Source organism: Rattus norvegicus, chromosome Y (genome assembly GCF_036323735.1).
Source record: "Rattus norvegicus strain BN/NHsdMcwi chromosome Y, GRCr8, whole genome shotgun sequence".
Taxonomy (NCBI): Eukaryota; Metazoa; Chordata; class Mammalia; order Rodentia; family Muridae; genus Rattus; species Rattus norvegicus.
Genome location: NC_086040.1, coordinates 55,967,439 through 55,986,735, shown reverse-complemented (window position 1 = coordinate 55,986,735; position 19,297 = coordinate 55,967,439). Strand labels below are relative to the sequence as shown.

Below are 19,297 nucleotides of genomic sequence, written 5' to 3'. Positions count from 1 at the left end.
CTAAAACACAGCAATTTCTTTTTTTCTTTTTTTTTCATCACCAAACAGAATGGACCTTATATTTTTCTATCTAGGTCTAATCGAGACGACAAAATATCATTCTTTGCTTTAAAAAAAAAACTAATTGTGTTTCATTGGCTTTTTTTGTTAATTTCTTATTTTTAGTGATTTGGGGTTCATTTTTACAATTATTTTTTCATTGAATTAATTATTTTCTTATTTTCTAGTGTAGGTAAAAATTTAGGTTGCTGGTCTTTGTTTCTACTCTAAGAATTAGTGTTGTAAATAAAGTTTCCTATTAGCACCTTCATAGTATGTCTCACACATTTTGATAGTATGTTTCCTATATTCTTCTTTTTTTCTTACTGTTACATAGGTTCATTATTTGTTGACATATGTATTACTTATGAATGTGTAATTTAATGTTTGTGGACTGGGAGACTCCTGTTGTCTCTAATTGAAGACTTCTATTTTAGCTTTGTTGTATTACCAAACACATCCCGAGGGGCTGGAGATGCAGCTCAGTGGACAGAGTGCTCACTTGGCTCTCACACAGCTCTGGGCTCCACTTATTGTACCTCATAAGCCTGGTGTGGTGGTACATGCCCGTAGTCCCATTACCAGGAGTAGAACCAGGAGTTCAAAATCATCCTTGGGTGCATAGTGTGTTTGAGGCCAGCCTCGGCTACATGAAGCCTGTATAAACAAATATGTCCCACAAGACATCTTTTCTTAGGCATTTGCCACACTTAATTCTGTGGTTTCTGAGTGTCTGAAAAGTCCAGTGTACTTGAAGGAAAAGAACATCCTGGTGCTACTAGGGACTGTCAGTCAGAGACATTGCCTGGCGAAGCCATCTCATCCTAGCTGGTTTTCTGCCTGCTTCTGTTGCTGATGGGCTGATGCATGTCCACAGCTTTATTCATAATCGCCCTGCTTCCTTTTAGCTGTACCCATTCTTGCTTCAGGCTGAGGCTGTGATGGAGTAGTGACACAAAGAATTGGGGTCTCCTTCCAGCCCACTGATTCTTTCAACAGTAAGTTCTTTCTCTGTAGAAATAGTTTCTCTGTTGCCTACATTATCAGAAATAAATATAACACACAGTTCTGTTTTATTTTGACACTGGGTTTCACTATGTATTTAGGGGTGGCCTGAAACTCACTGTATAAACCAGGTAGGCATTGAACTCACAGAGATCAGCATGCTTCTGAGTGCTGGGATTAAAGGGGCTTACCTGACTCCTTCTTTTTTTAATTTTTTTTTAATTTTATCTCTATGGGGTGTGTGTGTGTGTGTGTGTGTGTGTGTGTGTGTGTGTGTGTGTTTTGAACAAAGAGTTTATCAGATCCTCTGAACCCTGGTCGTCTGCAAGGGCAAGCAGTGTTTCTAAGCAGCGAGCCATCTCCACAGCCCCTTCTGCCTGCTCTAAACTCCACTTCATTGTTCATCTTGCCAGGCATGTCTTCAATTCCTACTCTTAGTCTTTGTTTTAATTCAGTGAGTTCCTATTTGATTTTCTCTTATTTCTTCTATTACCTCACCAAGATTATGGGAATACTTTTGTTTTGGAAGTTTCTCATTGACGACACTTGAATTGTTGCTTTAAAACCCTTGCTGACAATTCTGACAATGGTTTTCTCTCAGTGCCACCACCACGGAACTGGTTTTTCTCCTCTGCTTTTCATTTAGGGGCATGGTCATGGTGTTACATGATTTCCATTTTGACATCATTTGTGTAACATGTCAGCAGTCCTGACACTGTGGGTACAGTGGCCTTTTATCCTTCATAACCTTTTGAAGGTGTTTTGGTTTTTCTGGATTTGCCTGATTGATTAAAAGGGATTATACCTCCAGTCTATACCAACAGGCATATTTTAGAGGGGTCAGGAAGAGTGGTTCTCAACCTCCCTAACGTAACCTTTTAATAAATCTCCACCAACTGTAAAATTATTTTATTGCTACTTCATAACTATAATTTTGCTATAGTTATGAATTGTAATGTAAATGTCTGATATACAGGATATATGATATGTGACCCTTTGCATGGGCAATTTGATCTCCCAAAAGGGTTTCAATCCAAGGGTTAAGAACCACTGATCTGGACTTAGTGGGATGCCCTTACCGACATAGATAGGTTGCCCAGTGATGCCGGGGAGAAGTCTCCATATCTTGAAGGCAAAGGATCTTCCAATATCAGGCTTTTTCCTGGGCCCTCTGTAATAGTGGACACACTCTTGATGGTTACTTATGTATCAACTGACTCCAGGCAGTTTTCTTTAACATCCTCGAAGATAAGGATTCTAAAATGGGTTCTGCTAGCCAAAAGCAGTGGCTGAAGCTATCCCTAGCTATCTTTCCCCTTACCTAATGGCTCCTTGTCCCCACAAAGCCAATAGTAGAAGTCTTATTGCCGCCCAAGCTGCATCTTTACAATCTACACTCTTCCTCTGTGCTGTTTCTTTCATGAAGAGCACACGCGCTAACCCTGAACCCATCTTGTCTTCAGTCAGCACTAACAACCTAGTCCTCTCTGCAAGCTTCGATTTCCCATATGACCCGGCTGCTCACAATTCTGAGGCATGTTCATGCTTGTATGGTCAAACAGAATGGCACCAATTGGCTAGTCTATAATGACGCAAATTCTGTATTATTCTGATTCAGAAGCCTATAAATCCAAAATGAAGAGACCATCAGAACAGGAAGGAGTTCTTGTGGGATGTTGTCATCACAGAAGGGATCCAATGGGTAGGAAGACAAGAGAGGGAGCCAAACTCCCTTTCATAATTTAACATTTTTCCACAATAGCATCATTAATGGATCTTTATTTGTTGGTCGCATCCCTCTTGACCTAATCAATTCTTCACAACTACATTCCCACTGGGGATTAATCTTCAGAAAATTTCTTTTGGGCGAACACATTCAAACCAGAGATGAGAGTGAATATTTGGATATCTATAGTGGGTGTGGGCATTATTCTTCCCACGTCGTGTACCCTTAAGATCTCTAACTATCTCCTTCCCCACGGTAGCCTCACTGAATTACCTGAATTCCGGGTGATTAATGAGGTACAGACACCAAAGCTCATTGGCATATCCTGTCACCAGTATCAAGCTCGAAAAAGAAAGAGCCACCTGTGGGAAGGAAAATATGAATAAAATTTATGGTATCTCTAAGCTATAAACCCCCAATTTATTCAAAACATTGTTTTACACTTAGTTCTCATATAGCTGTGTGCTTTAAATGAACAAGTCAGTGGGCTTACTTGTGACTCCTTGTACCAGTTTATACTGTATATTAGCTAACTTCATCCTCACCACTCACCTCCATTTCCACCTGCACACACACAAACACACACACACACACACACACACACACACACACACCCGGCTGTTCCCCTTTCTATACTTAAATGCCCCCTTTCACTTAATATCCCTTATTAAAATATAAATTTCACAACCGTCTGTTTGACTCTGGCTTCGTTCACACAACATATTGTATTTTACAGTTCAATCCGTTTTTCTGAGAACAAAACCCTTTCCTGTTACACATAGATGAAAACCACATCAATGTATGTCACATTTTTTAAGCCATTCATCCAGTGATCAACAGCTAAGGTTATTCGAATGGCTTGTTTATTTCACACAGTGTGGCAATCAAAATGGATATGCATTGGTCCTGGTTAGTTTTTATTGTCAGTTTGACTCAACCTGGGAAGATGGAGCCTCAGCTGAAGAATTGCCTCCATCAGATTTGCATTTGGCCACATCAGTAAGGATTTTTTTTTTTTATGTTTGATGTGGAAGGGTCTAGGCCACTATGGGTACTGTCATCCCCCATGAAGGTGGCCCTGGGTAGTATGAGAAGGAGAGAAAGCTGAGTAGGTCATGGATACCAATCCAGTACTCAGCATTTCTAAGTTGTCTCTGCTTCCTTTCCTGCCTCTAGAGTCCTGCATGAGTTCCTGCCCCAACTTCGCTCAGTAACAGACAGGTACCTAGAAGCCTTGAGTGAGACAAACTCTTTCCTCCTCAAGTTGATGGCTATGATGAGATTATTCTTCTTGTTGCCTACTTGTTCTTCGCTTTTTTGAAAGTTGGCTCTGTTTATTGTTCTTAGAAAGATGATATTACATGTTTTCTCATGGGCACTCTGTCTCTCTCTGTAACTATCACTGTTTCTGTCTCTCTCTCTCTCTCTGTATTTGAATGTTTGAGTGTGTATATGTGTATGTTTGTGTGTGTGTGTGTTTGTGTGTGCATGTATGTGTGTTTGTGTGTGTATGTAAGTGTGTGTTTGTGTGCTTTCCAGGCTTAAAAAAATCCCGAAGGCTATAAATATCAGCAGGTGCCTAGAGAAGTAAGATGAAGGGGAGAAATTGGGGAAAATCATGCCATTTGAATTAACCCCACAATGACGTCAGCCACATAGTGGACCAACAGTCATAAAATAGCAGAGGAGTCAGAAGAGCATAGAGAGAGAGTAAAACACAAAAATGTGAAGGAAAACGTGCTTAAAATTAAGATAGAAGAGAGAAAAAGAAGACTAGAAAAAGAAGACTTAGAAAAGTGGACAGATTTTAAAAAGCTGCCATAAGTTAAGCTCTAAGTACATTTAAAAAATTATAATGTTATAGTGGAAGGGAATTATTGGGAAGAGGGAAGGGATGGTCAGAATGTAGTGGGGACAGGGCAGGGTTCTGAAAAGAATCCTTTTGAAGATCTGAAGAACTATGTGACACAAACAATTAAAGTGCCCTTTAATTTACAGGTAAATTCCATACTTACCTGCTTCCACTATTCTGTCTACCCATATTTCAAAAACAAAATTACCTCATCTATTTCATCCTGTTTTACTGCATTTGATCTAATAAATTCCTTGTAACCAGAAGTGCAGGTAAACTTTAAAGACATTTAAAATATGACTGGTCGATATCGGGTTTGTCTTCAGTTTATCCCAGCTTTGGAAGCAGGTCCAGGAGCTAATTTTTCCTCCCTCTTTTCAAAGAATTCATAATTAATGATTGCCATTGACTTCAATACAAGGTATTTAATCCTGTAAAAATTCCACCTTTGTTTGAATAAAAATGGCCCTCCTCTAAATGTGGGTTTTGATAAAGCTAATTTTGGTGTGCTATCCAGTGGGCTGCCTCGGAGAAAGAGAGGCTAGCAATACGTCTGATACGGAGAATGGCTTAAAGATAACCAAAGAAAAGTTAGAAGCTGGGAAAATAACCACCAAGAATGTTGGTGACTCAGAAACCAAAGACTTTTTCAGAAAAAAAAAAAATGCATGAAAAGATCTACTTGGGTAGATTGTGTCTCGAGTCATCAGAATATTTGGGTGGGGACTTTATTTTGGTCTCCAGGAGTCTACATGAGATGCTAAAACCTAGATGCTGGAAGTTTCTAAGCGTAACTAGGGAACGAACTGGCCTGAGTGGGCTTCTATGACATAAGCAGAGCCTGGATGATGTCACAGACACAGGGCGGAGGTTGCGCATCTCTTCCACTTGGGGGCGCTTGACACCTTGAAGGTGGGTTCACTATCTTCCCAGCGGTGTGTGAAAGCCAGTTCAGCTCCTGAACCCCACAATTGTTCAACAGGCTTTTGGTGCCTGACCGATTTCAGAAGACAGAATCTGGACGACTAGGACATTTTCTTTCGGTAAATACGTTTATGAAGATAACTGGGACCCTTGTAGCCCAGAAAGCTAATAGTTTTCCCTCGTACAGCGAGTAACCGTATGTTCTGATGTCTTCCATGTTTGAGAGCTAGGCGGATGGTCTAGGCTAGTCAGTCTCCGGAGTTTATTATCCTTTGCTAACAATATCTAATTCATAATTCTACTAAAATGCCAAAGCTCCTCTCTGTGAATGTACATTTTAGGAGATAATATTTCTTTTTTGATGTTTTTTTTTTTTTTTTTTTCGGAGATGAGGACCGAACCCAGGGCCTTGTGCTTGCTAGGCAAGTACTCTTCCACTGAGCTAAATCCCAACCGCAGGAGACTTTATTTCTAAATGGCTGTTGTTGCCTAGACAAAAGAATCTTGTTGCGGTCGAAGATGCAACAGCTTCGCGGAATAAACCTGGGGCTGGGTCTGGATGCACAATACAGAAAGCCAGTGGACTGATGTGCTGTGTCTCTGGGCAGATAGTTGTGGATGTTGCCACATAGCTCACAGTTAGAGCGTATAAGAGGGGTGTGGCCACCCTTCTCCATCCTTTGTTATCCTTTTTCTGTTCTGCTTGTTTAAAGTGAGGGACAGGGATACTTAATCCCACACTGACCTAGCCATTCAATGAGAGGTTCCGCAGCAGAGGCAAAGTGCCATGGGCCCAAGAAATGTGACTGAATATGTTATTCTGAGCTGTAGAAAACCATTTGTTCATTTCCCTTTGAACTTTAGATTTTGATTTTTGAGACAGGGTTTTTCTGTGGGTAGCTTTGGCTATCCTGGAACTAACTCTGTAGACCAGGCTGGCCTTGATCTCACAGAGGTCTTCCTCCCTCTGCTTCTTAAGTGCTGGAATTAAAGGTGTGCTCCACCATTGCTCAGCCCTAGTATGAGCTTCTGATTATGACAGAATTAGATTCAGATGCTCAAACCTGTTTACCATCACCTTCCTCACCCCCTCCAAAGTTCTGTTAGACAAGAGCCTTGGTCCAGTGCTCCCTCACCCCAACCAAATTGTTCTTGCAGGCACTCATATGACAGAGGCAACAGCATTGTGTATGGTTTAAGCAGGCAAGCTCTTCAAACCCTGGCCATGGGCAAGTATGAATCCTGAACACAGAACGATAGCCACAAGAGAGTGGACCAGGAGTGCCATGGCCTACCACACTAGGTCTACAGCCATGAAGAAGAGGATGTCTCTGAAGAGGATGAGCACACCATCCTTCCAGAAGCGGAGGAGAAGGCCTTCTCGCCAGGCCCTGGGGAACATTGTGGGCTGCAGAATTTCTCATGGATGGAAGGAAGGTGATGAGCCCATCACACAATGGAAGGCCATCGTTCTAGATCAACTGCCAACAAATCCCTCTCTCTATCTGGTCAAGTATGACGGGATTGACTGTGTTTATGCACTTGAACTTTACAGCGATGAGAGGATTTTAAAGCTTAAGGTCTTGCCTCACAAAGTAGTGTTTCCTCAAGTGAAAGATGCCCATCTCGCAAGTGCCATGGTTGGCCGAGCTGTGGAGCATAAATTTGAGAACAAACATGGCTCTAAGGACAACTGGAGGGGGGTGGTCCTAGCCCAGGTGCCAATCATGAAGGACTGGTTTTATATCACCTATGAGAAAGATCCAGTTCTATACATCTACCAACTCCTGGAGGATTACGCAGAAGGTAACCTCCGTATCATTCCAGAGACTCCTCCAGCAGAGGTGAAGTCAGACACTGACAGCGACATCTTAACAGGTCAAAGTGTGCATTACACCAGAAGCGACGGGTCCAAAAAGATAGGCAAAGTCATTTACCAAGTTCTAGCCAAGCCTTCTGTGTACTTCATCAAGTTTGATGGCGACGTCCACATCTACGTCTATAATCTGGTGGAAAAGATCAGTTAAGGTGAAATTCACAAAGTGTGGGGCACATAGATGGGTAATTTATTGGATTGGGGGAAAATGTTTGTTTTTCTTTGTTTCAGATACCCAAGGGCCTTTGACAACTCCAGTATCTTTTCCAGTGGAATTTGTTTTTGCTCTAAAAATTAAAATGTGTGATGTGACATGTTGTGTCTGACCACTTTGGTGGAGGAGACGGGCTTTGGTGGATGGAACATCTAGAGGAAGCCAGAAAAGTCAACGCTGTGAACAGTAAGTCTAATGTCACAAGGCTAAAACTAACAGGACTGAGCTGTTCTGGTTTTTAGAGAGAGAAAAAAAGTGGAGATGAGGCTTAGAGGAGCAGGGATGGCACGGGAAAAAAAAGATGGATGTTTAGGAAGCAGTGGAGAGGGGCCAAAAATAGATAGACTCTCTGAGGTGAAGTTTGAGGGAAAAACAGACTGTTGGGGAAAGAGAGGCAGGTAACAGGGAGTTGGTCTTGGAACTCACAGGGAAACCCAATAAACTGATCCAAGCAGAATCAGAATCAGAGAAGAGCAGGTTTAGTTTGACTAACAAAACCTAATGAATCCTGTTTCTCATCTGTAGATGTATTATTTTTAATCATGTGGGTGGGGGCAGGGCATGAATAGAGGAGACCACAGAGACAAGAATAGTCAGGTCCCCTGGAGCTCGAATTAAAGGTGGTTGGGGCCCATTGGACATGAGCTCAAAGAACAAAATCCAGGTCCTCTTTCAAAGCAGACCAGCTCTTGAACAATTGGTCATCTCTCCGGGCCCTTAAGTCATCTTTTTAAATAAATCCAACCTTCATATGCAGAGAAGAGACAAGGATGAGGGTAAGAAAGATTAAATTGATGATGATGTGGAAGAAAGACTAAAGAACACATGAAGGAGTAGAGGACACTGAGGGACGAAGGAATTCCAAGATGGAGTTCTCAAAAAGTGAAGCAGGAGACCCAGGAAGAACAGAAAGGGTCTAGAATGAGTTGAAATTGGGCCGCATCCATATTGGTCTCTTTGGTTCCTTAAAGAACAACCAAGCCATCACTACAGAAGGTGGATGTGAGGTGGAGGCTTCCCCGAGGACATTTTGACGAGGATAACTCAAGAGTAGTGAATGCCAAACTAAGTTTATATCTATCGATTCCTGAAAGTATCATAAAGCCCATTATTTGTATGATCAGTAAAAAGTAATTTAGAAGAGAAGATGAGGATGCCGTAAGCTTCTGTCAGGTGTTACATGGATCCTGTATTTAGCTTCCCTGAGCACTGTTTGCTTCTGTTGCATCCTGTAATATTTTTGGAGGTCTCTGCTCAATGCCCCTAGAAGACCACAAAGAGCTCCTGCACTGGCTTGTCTTCCCTGACTCTCCTATGACTGGATGGCTTCCTCCACACCTGTGGGCCCTGTTACCTATCTAGCCCCAGGAAGTTTCAGTCTTTTACCCACACTTAAGCTTATCCTCAGAAAACTCTTGACAGTGCCTCCAATACAGAGGTGCTGAGCTCTTTCCTATGCTATTTGCCATGACTTTAAAAGGCTTTGTGGTTCCTGACCTTGTAGCTCTCTCCTGCTGAGAATCCCCTGTGCACTCTGTGGGGTCTCCTTGAACCACATCTAAACTCCAAGAATGTATTTCAAGGCAACCTTGTCTTGGACTCATCCATTGCTGTTTCTTCTCTCAATAATAAGTTTCTCACTGCACGACTTGAAAATACTTTCTTTTTTTTAATTAATTCTGCTATTTGGTGGTTTTTATACTGGCTGGTTGTCTGACGGTTTCATTGCTGCAAAAAGACATCATGACCAAGGCAACTTATAAGGGACAACATTTAATTAGGGCTGGATTACAGGTTCAGAAGTTCAGTCTATTTTCATCAAGGCAGGAAGCATAGAATCCTCTAGCAGACATGGTGTTGGAGAAGAAGCATATCACCCCCACAGTGATATGCTTCCTCCAACAAGGCCACACCTACTCCCACAAGGCCACACCTCCTACTTGTGCTACATTTCCCATGGGACAATCACATTCTAACCACCACCCTGATTTTATGCCAATCCGACACAAGCTAGAGTCATCAGAGAAGAGGTTGCCTCAGTTGAGAAAATGCCTCCATAAGATCCAGCTGTAGGGCATTTTCTTAGTGTTTGGTGGGGGAGGGTTAAGCCCACTGTGAGGGGCACCATTCCTAGGCTGGTGATCCTGGGTTCTATAAGAAAGCAAGCTAAGCAAGACACGAGTACCAAGACAGTAAGCAGTGCCACTCCATAAACTCTGCCTCAGTTCCTGCCTCCAGGATCCCGTCCTGTTTGAGTTCCTTTCCCAATTTCCTTTGGTGATGAGCAGCAATGAAGAAGTGTATGCTGAATAAACCTTTTACTCCCTAACTTGCACTTTGGTCACGGTGTTTCCTTACAACCATAGAAACCCTAAGTAAGACAATTTCTTATAGAAACAGTGTGTCTAGTAGAGCAACAGATGTTTACCTCATAACCACAAATAGAAACATATAGACACTTTGTTTTAATTTAAAGGTAAGACTTGCTCATGTACTGACCTGTGAAGTTCTAGTTTCTTCCTTCTCTCCCTGATGAATGCCATGATCAAAACTAACTTGGGGAGGAAAGGGTTATTTGCCTTACAGGTTACAGAAATTCACTGAGGGAAACAAGAACAGGAGCTTGAAGCGGTAACAAGGACCACTGCTTGTTGGATTGCTCCCTGTCTCAGTCATTGTTCTCTTGCGGTGAAGAGATACCATGGTCAAGGCTACTAGTGTAAATGAAAGCAAGTAATTGGAGGCTAGTTACAGTTTCAGAAGCCTGTTCCATCATCATGGCAGGGAGCATAACACTGGAGCAATAGAGAGCTACTGCTCTGTAAGCAGAGAGAGAGAGAGAGAGAGAGAGAGAGAGAAAGAAAGAAAGAGAAACTCTTGCAAAGCATGGGGCTCTTGAAAACTCAAACTCCAACCTTGTCGACACACCCACTTCCTCCAATGAGGCCACACCTCTTAATCCTTCTAATCCTTGAAAATACTGTCACTCCCTTTTACCTATATATTCAAATATATGACTGTGGGAGCCTTTCTTATTCAAAACACCACACTCCCCATGGCTTGCTCCCTTACTTTTTCTTACAGCCTAAAAGGCTTTTCTTTATATACATAACTACTGATGTTGGGCCCTTCCACAACAATCATTAATCAAGAAAATGTTCCATAGACTTACCCAAAGACTAATCTAATGGAGGCAGTTCTTGAATTGTTCTCTCTTCTCAGTTGACTCCAAATTGTCAAGTTGAGAAAAAAAAAAAAAGAGTGAGAGACCCAGCACCTTAATGTTTCTCTTACTCCATGTTACATACTCACCACCAGCCACTCTCTTCTCTCAGTGTATAGACCCACTTCCCTGTATGGCAGAACTGAAGAGTAACTACTGTCACCAACATGAATATTCGAGGGTATTTGACAAGAAAGTAATACATTCTACAGCTCCCAACGCCAAGCAAAAGCATTTTAGTGTGTGTTACACTTACTGGAAGACTGTCAGTCACTGGCCATTTAATGGGTCACAGTAGACCACAGTACCAAAAAGTCAAAACATATCATCTCCTCTCAGCAGGAGACATAGCCCTTTCTCAAAACCCATGACTATCTGTAGGCTTAGATTTTTTCAAAACCTACTTTATTTAGGGTTCTTAAACACTTTAACCACCCTTCAAGCCCACTAACCAGAGGTAGCAGAGAGAGAAAGTTGATAGGAAAAGGGAGAGAGTTTTGGACCTATTTAGAAGTAATTCTTTGGGGCAACTCCAATCTTCATTGTGCAGTATGGTCCAATAGCAAACGCAAAACACAAATCAGTAGCAGTGCCTTGATCTGGAAGAGACTACAAGGCTCTAACAAACCAACAAGAAGCAGCAGAAGCAGCCAGAAGCAGCCCGTATAGCACAGGTCCTTTTGGGTGTTTCTCATTATGGAACAAAGACCAGCAAAGACCATCGAAGCCTTGCAAGGTGTAGCAATGTAAAAATGTCCTCTCCCTCTCTGTTGGATTACATTTATGTTCTCCATAAACATCCTGTCCCCCTTCAAGCATGTTCTCCAGCGAAATATCACATGCCTTCTCATGTGTCTGCTTCTGCAAAACATCCTCTCCTAACATAGCTTCTAGAAAAATATCCTGTGAGACAAGTGAGTTTCCAAAGTAACCAAAATTTTTCGACTTCATCTAGCCTTATCTCACACTCAGCCGTTACATCACAAAACATATAATGGCAGTCTTGCAAGGGTCCTAGGCCCCAGCTCCATCAGTCGCTAGAGCTTCTGCAATTGCTCTCCGTGAAACTCAACTCATTTCGTGAGCACAACCTTTAGTTATCCCTATAAACATTGTGCTCTCTCCATCTTTCCTCTCAGCCAATAGCTGTCCAACTTCCAACCAACTCAGCTGTGACCAGAAAAACCCTCATCAAGAAAGCCAATGAATTTGACTTGATTTTTTTTCCCTGACAGAACGGAGTGTTCTCGCTGCATGGTTACACTGGTGTCTGAGTCATCTGTAATGAAACCCACTACTAGAAAGAGCAAAGTCACAGGAACTATGACAAATAGCAAATCACATAACAAGCATCACAGTTGACCAAACCTTTTTTGCAGCTTTATTGAAGTATAATTTACATACTTAAAAAATCCATTTATTTTAAGTGTGTAATTTAATGATTTTAAAGCAAAATTTATAGCTTCCTTCCTTTTTTTAATACTCATTTCCCACTAGTTCATATGATATCAAAGTCTATTAAAAACACAGAATTGAAGTCAGGAGAAGGACCAGAGCGGGAAGCAGCAAGGCACTTGATTTGCTAAGACAACTGATACATTGGCAGAATTGTCTGGATAAAACCACTTGGGAAACATTGGGACTTCTCTTAGTGTGCAGCCTCCAGACAAAGTGTTTAAAGGATTAAGTCTTGGGTCCTCCTACACCAAATCCGGACCTGACCTGGTAAGGTCAGCATCACTTTTGGCCACTTTCATGTTAATCACATTCATCACTCTTACAAGTTGCCCAGCAACTCATATAGTAAACAAACTCATTTTGGTTCATGGTTTCATAGGTTTCAGTCCATGGACACATGACCATGAAAGGGGCACTATAGAGCTCAACTGCTAACCTCACTGGCATCCAAGAAGCACCAACACAGGAAGAGACCAAGGACAAAAAAACACCCTCCAAGACATATCCCAAATGACCAAGTCACTTAATTTCCTTTCTCCTAGTTTCCCACCACATTCATACACATCCATCAACAGATGAACTCATTAATTACAGCCCACAGGGTCCAATGGCTTTTCATAGTCCCAACTTTGAACATTGAACTGGGACAATGTGTATCTTAAACCCATAGGGTAGGGCCAGAAGGTTGTGTCAGAGGTTTAAACTTCACCTCACACTAGCAACAACTGGGTAGATTTCTCAATATTTCCTATTTCTTTCTGTTACTGAGCTACACCCTGTCTGCATTACAGCATTTTGTCTGGGGTGAGATACCTTCAGAATCAATTGAAAAGACGCCCCCCACCATGTGTTTTCTTGAATGTAAAATGGGACATCTATAATATAGACAAACACGCATATATACAGACTCACAGATAGAGGGAAAAAGGGAAGGAGTTGAGTCTTAGGAACCCTCACGGAAGGGAGAGTTGAAATATAATATGCAGATGTCAGCAAGAACCAGAACAAAGCAGTGCCTTCTATACACAACAGGACCACTATCCCCCAGCCCTAGCTGATAGGAAAGGGAGAGTCAGTTTTTTACAAAGATGTAGCTGGTGATAAGCTGCACAGGCTCCAGTGGCTTGCCCAATGCCCATGATTTATGGGCAGCATAAATGACTTGAGTGGGTTATTACAGAGGGCAGAAAGAGAGCTTGAAGTTGGGCGAAGGGATTAGGTCGGGATGGATCTGGGAGGAGTTAGGAAGAGATGTGAGAAGTAAATTCTACCAATATATAATGTACAAAGTTCTCCAGGAACTAACAAAAGTGGTTTTTAAAATACTAAATCTGCACTGAACACATACAAACCATTTTTCTTGTCATCTCCTAAATAACAGTCCCACATGATTTCATTTCATTAAGTACAAAAGCAATTCAGAGATTATTTAAAATGTAGGAAGATCTGGAATGACAGCAGAAGGGTAAAGCCAAATGTGTGGTCACACATGCAAATACCAGTGCTTGGTATGGGAACAGGAGGATGACCCGGGCTTCCTGACAGTGAGCCTCACCTCAGGTTCAGCAGGGGACCCTGTCACAAGGGATTACAGTAGGTAGTGAAGGAGCAGAACACGCTCTACCCACCCCCAGCCTCTGAACTAACATGTTTCTATGCACACATGCACACATACAGACACATAAATATGACTATAGTATTCAAGAGGCTTGCATAGGTTATATGCAAATGCAGTCTCATTTTAGCCAAGGAACCTGAGGACTTTTAGATCATTGAGAGTCCTGGGGCCAACTCTCAGAGGACAGGATATATCTCCTTATTGTGCAAACAAATCCTTTGTTGAGTGTGTGTCAGTGACTCCAGACAGTTCTCCTCCTCTATGTTCCTGTGTATCACAGAGAATGATCTGGAAATAATGAAAAAATATAAACTAAAGGCTTTGTTGCAGTTTCTAAGCTTGCGTTAAAAATCATATTTTTCACGTTTTATTAAATGGAAGGAAAATCTTCAGCTCCCAGCAACAATAGACTCAATCATGTTTGCTTCCATTTTATCCCATTATGAATAGCAATTAATTGCACATCAATAGCTCCCCATGCTTCGAACTAAATCAGGATGAAGGAATATGTTTCCGTACAGATAATTAATGCCTATGTGGATAATCAAGTAGAAAGGGGGGAGGTATGATGCCTTTGGCTTATTCCAGAGTTAAGGCTTGATTGGATAGTTGTTATGCAAATAACGCTAACCTCTGAGAAATGAAATGTAACGATAAAAAATACTACCAAATGGGATGGACATTCATTACTTGATTTCTTTTAAAAGAAAAAAAAACATACTTTAGGATTTTGAATAAGTGTTACCCTCAGAATTTCATATATTTGAATGTGTTTGGTTTTCACTTAGTGGATTGTTTAAAAAGGATTGGGTATTGTGTTTTTGTTAAAAGAGATGTGTCAATGGGAGGTGGGGGCCTTGAGATTTCAAAAGCCCACCAGGCTTCACTCTCTCCCTCTCCCTCTCCCTCTCCCTCTCCCTCTCCCTCTCCCTCTCCCTCTCCCTCTCCCTCTCCCTCTCCCTCTCCCTCTCCCTCTCCCTCTCCTCTCTCTCTCTCTCTCTCTCTCTCTCTCTCTCTCTCTCTCTCTCTCTCTCTCTCTCTCTCTCTCTCTCTCTCTCTCTCTCTCTCTCTCTCTCTCTCTCTCTCTCTCTCTCTGTCTCTCTCTCATCTGTCGAGCAGGATGTGAGCTCTCAGGAACTACTCCAGCCATGCCTGCCTGCCTGCCAGCCTGCTGCCATGGTGTCTACCACGATGGTCCATGGACTCACCCTCTGATACTGTAAGACCGCAATTAAATGTTTCCTTTCAAAAATTGGTTTGATCACGGTGTGTCTTCACAGCAATAGAACAGTAACTACAGCACACATCTTCCTGTTTATTTTTCTAATACTTCCGTATTTATTTCATTAAAGTTACCTGTTGTCCATTTAACAGTTTTATGAATAAGTTTCAAGTTTTAAGACAAATAGTGCCTATCCCATCGACCACGGTGTCATTCATCACAATGTTATCGGGCTCCAATCTAGGGATTGATCATCAGGGTTTGAAAACAAAATCCATCAGCTCAATACATTAGGCTTTATTGGAGAAAGTGAGGTTACAAGTATGTAATCTCTTTAGTGTCTTCTCTGCCAGTCTGTTGTATGCATGACTTGTTGAATATTGTCGTTTGTGGTGGTTGTTGTTGTTTTTTAAATATGAAATGTTGAATGCAAGGGCAAGTGGCAGGGATCCGATAGATCTTTGAATCCTCACTTTCTCCTTCCCATCACGCACTAAGTCTCCCAATCCTCAGCTATCATTCAAATACACTGAAACAACTCAAATATACCGAAACAAGGTGATATCAAGACACTGAAACAACTCAAATATACCGAAACAAGGTGAAATCAAGACACTGAAATAACTCAAATATACCGAAACAAGGTAAAATCAAGATACTCTCGCCATCTCTAATTTGTGTTTGCATGTTGACCGTAATCATCTTGTAAGCCATAAAAACCACAGGATGGGTCTGAGGAGGATCAGTGGGTGAAACAGCTTGCTGCCTAAGCAGACCTGAACTCTGATCCCAGACATCATGAAAGAGGCAGGGGAAACCTGTAACCGCAGGGACAGGGAGGGGGAACAGAATCACCAAGGTCTGCTGGCTCCAGCCGGATGAAAATATGAGAGTTTGGGATCAGGCAAAGACAATACCTGTCATAGTTAGGGTTCCATTGCTGTGGGGAGAAACCATGACAAAGGCAGCTCTTAATAAAGGAAATATTTAATTGGGGCTGGCTTAGAGTTTCAGAGATTCAGTCCGTTATTATCATGGTGGGAAACATGGGAGTGTCCAGGTAGACATGGTGGTTGAGAGTGTTCTATATCTAAATCTAAAGGCAGCCCAGAAAGAGACTCGCAGCCACAAGCAGCCATGAAGAGCATCTCTCTTCCTCATTGGGCAGAGCTTGAACACTAGGAGCCCTCAGAGCCTGCCTACATAGTGACACACTTTCTCCAACAAGGCCACACCTCTTACTAGTGGCACTTCCCATGCGCCAAGAGTATTCAAACCACAACAATGCATCAAAAGAAAATGGCAGAAAGACATAAAGATACTGCATGGTATCCTCTTGGAGCAGGGTGCTGCAACCCTCTCCCACACACACATAAATCCATGCAGATGTGCACAAATGAGCAGATTTATTTAGTTATTTACTTACTTACTTCATTTTATTTTTTTTCCTTAAGAACTTGGTACATACACATAATGTGTTTGAGCAAATCCATCCCCATCCCCTCCCTTCAAATCCCTCCCCTTTCCTCCCTGCGAATTCCATCTGCATTTTAACATAAACTGCTGAGTCCATTTAGTGCTGACTAGATGTGTGGGGGTGGATACAAACATCCAGGGGAGCATGGACAGCTGAAACGGGCCAAATCCATGAAGAAAACGGGCCCTCTTCCCTGTAGTCATCAGTTGCCAGTAGTTCCTCAGTTGGGGGAGAAGAGCTTCCAGAGTCTCCACCCGTCTATTCTGGGAAATATCTATGCAGATTTTGTAGATGGGATCCTAGTCACAGTGAAACACATGAACACACACACAGACACACAGACACACACACACACACGCACACGCACACGCACACGCACACCCCAAAATTTAAAACCAGAGAATGGTTTTTAAAAATTTACACAACGGGGGTTGGGGATTTAGCTCAGTGGTAGAGCGCTTGCCTAGGAAGTGCAAGGCCCTGGGTTCGATCCCCAGCTCCGGAAAAAAAGAACCAAAAAAAAAAAAAAAAATTTACACAACGTCCTAAATTCAGTTCCTTGGTGGCGAGATATTTGAATTCCACACCAGATCATATTACTATCTATATAAAATTAAATTATTCAAATGAATATTTTAAAGTTCACCGGATCTTTATCTGTTAAATAGCACAGGCTGAACGAAATCAGTTGGTGCCAAACCTCCCTACGGCTGCACAAAAAAAATTGTAAATCAGTGTTCAAAAGCATGAATCCACAAGGGTGAGGGGATCATTGCTGATCGAGGACCTACAGGATAGGGTACGGAGGCTCAGTAGACCAGACAGGTGGATCATAAGCAAAGAGCCTGGAAAACGGGCCATTCATATCTTGACAACCTTCAAAGACTAGGGGAAATGCAGGGATAGGTACCCCCTGAAGTGGGAATAAAAAAACTTTAATACATTTACAGGACACTTAGCTTCTAAATACAGTGAGGATTGGAATCTACAGTGTGAGAAGGCATAGGAGTAGTAGTATCCAGTTTTCCCCTTACTGTGACAAAATTGTGTCATTTAGGGGCTGGAGAGATGGCTCAGCTACTCAGAACCCTTAGCATCCTCACAACTGACTCTGACTCTGGGAGATCTCACTCCCTCTTCTGGCCTTTGCAGGTACTGCAGCCACATTACATAACACAAAAAAGACCCATGAACAAAAATAAAAGTGAGAACTTAAAATGTGTCATTTAGTTGATGTTAATGCACCAAGGTTTGCAGAGAGAATCTCTTCTAAGCATAACCTGCCAATAAAAAATAGTCTAAAACATATGAGCTGAGGCAGGAAATAGAAGGCAGAAGAGTGGCAGGAAGAGAGGATTCTGGGAAATAGTGTATAATAGGAGACACAGAGAGGGACGCTGCGGCAGATGCTAAAGGATATGTTGAGGAAGATGCTAAGAAAGGGGATGAAAGCGTAGTAAATAACCATGTGGAAGACAGAATAGATTGAATGGGTTAAATAAGTTAGTCCGGGATTGAGCCAAAGTTTGTGGCTTAGGAATTTGTTAATAAATAATTAGATTTAGAGTTGTCATTGTGGGAGCGGGAGCTGGGAAGGAAAAAAGTACTTTCTTTTTCCAAAGGTAAAATTCTCCTAATTATTTACATATGATTATGTAACATGTTAATATATGGAAATCATGTGTAGGTTATATGGGAAATTTCAACTATCCTTCAAGAATCCTATATGAGAATTCTAAAATAAATATTTTTTTTTTATTTTTTTTTATTAACTTGAGTATTTCTTATATACATTTTGAGTGTTATTCCCTTTCCTGGTTTCCGGGCAAACATCCCCCTCCCCCCTCCCCTTCCTTATGGGTGTGCCCCTCCCAACCCTCCCCCCATTGCCGCCCTACCCCCATAGACTAGTTCACTGGGGGTTCAGTCTTAGCAGGACCCAGGGCTTCCCCTTTCACTGGTGCTCTTACTAGGATATTCATTGCTACCTATGGGGTCAGAGTCCAGGGTCAGTCCATGTATAGTCTTTAGGTAGTGGCTTAGTCCCTGGAAGCTCTGGTTGCTTGGCATTGTTGTACTTTTGGGGTCTCGAGCCCCTTCAAGCTCTTCCAGTTCTTTCTCTGATTCCTTCAATAGGGGACCTATTCTCAGTTCAGTGGTTTGCTGCTGGCATTCGCCTCTGTATTTGCTGTATTCTGGCTGTGTCTCTCAGGAGAGATCTACATCCGGCTCCTGTCGGTCTGCACTTCTTTGCTTCATCCATCTTGTCTAATTGGGTGGCTGTATATGTATGGGCCACATGTGGGGCAGGCTCTGAATGGGTGTTCCTTCATTCTCTGTTTTAATCTTTGCCTCTCCCTTCCCTGCCAAGGGTATTCTTTTTCCTCATTTAAAGAAGGAGTGAAGCATTCACATTTTGATCATCCGTCTTGAGTTTCGTTTGTTCTAGGGATCTAGGGTAATTCAAGCATTTGGGCTAATAGCCACTTATCAATGAGTGCATACCATGTATGTCTTTCTGTGATTGGGTTAGCTCACTCAGGATGATATTTTCCAGTTCCAACCATTTGCCTACGAATTTCATAAACTCGTTGTTTTTGATAGCTGAGTAATATTCCATTGTGTAGATGTACCACATTTTCTGTATCCATTCCTCTGTTGAA

At 42.0% G+C, this 19,297-nt stretch overlaps 1 protein-coding gene across 1 annotated transcript; it reads left to right on the top strand.

Moving 5' to 3' along the window:
- The first annotated feature begins 5,500 nt into the window (after nucleotides 1-5,500).
- Nucleotides 5,501-7,734, top strand: LOC134484257 (Y-linked testis-specific protein 1-like). Its single transcript, XM_063280598.1, has 3 exons — nucleotides 5,501-5,665; nucleotides 6,705-7,574; nucleotides 7,654-7,734. Exon 2 carries the CDS (start codon nucleotides 6,782-6,784, stop codon nucleotides 7,571-7,573), a length of 792 nt encoding a protein of 263 aa, XP_063136668.1. The 5' UTR covers nucleotides 5,501-5,665; nucleotides 6,705-6,781; the 3' UTR covers nucleotide 7,574; nucleotides 7,654-7,734.
- Nucleotides 7,735-19,297: the final 11,563 nt, after the last annotated feature.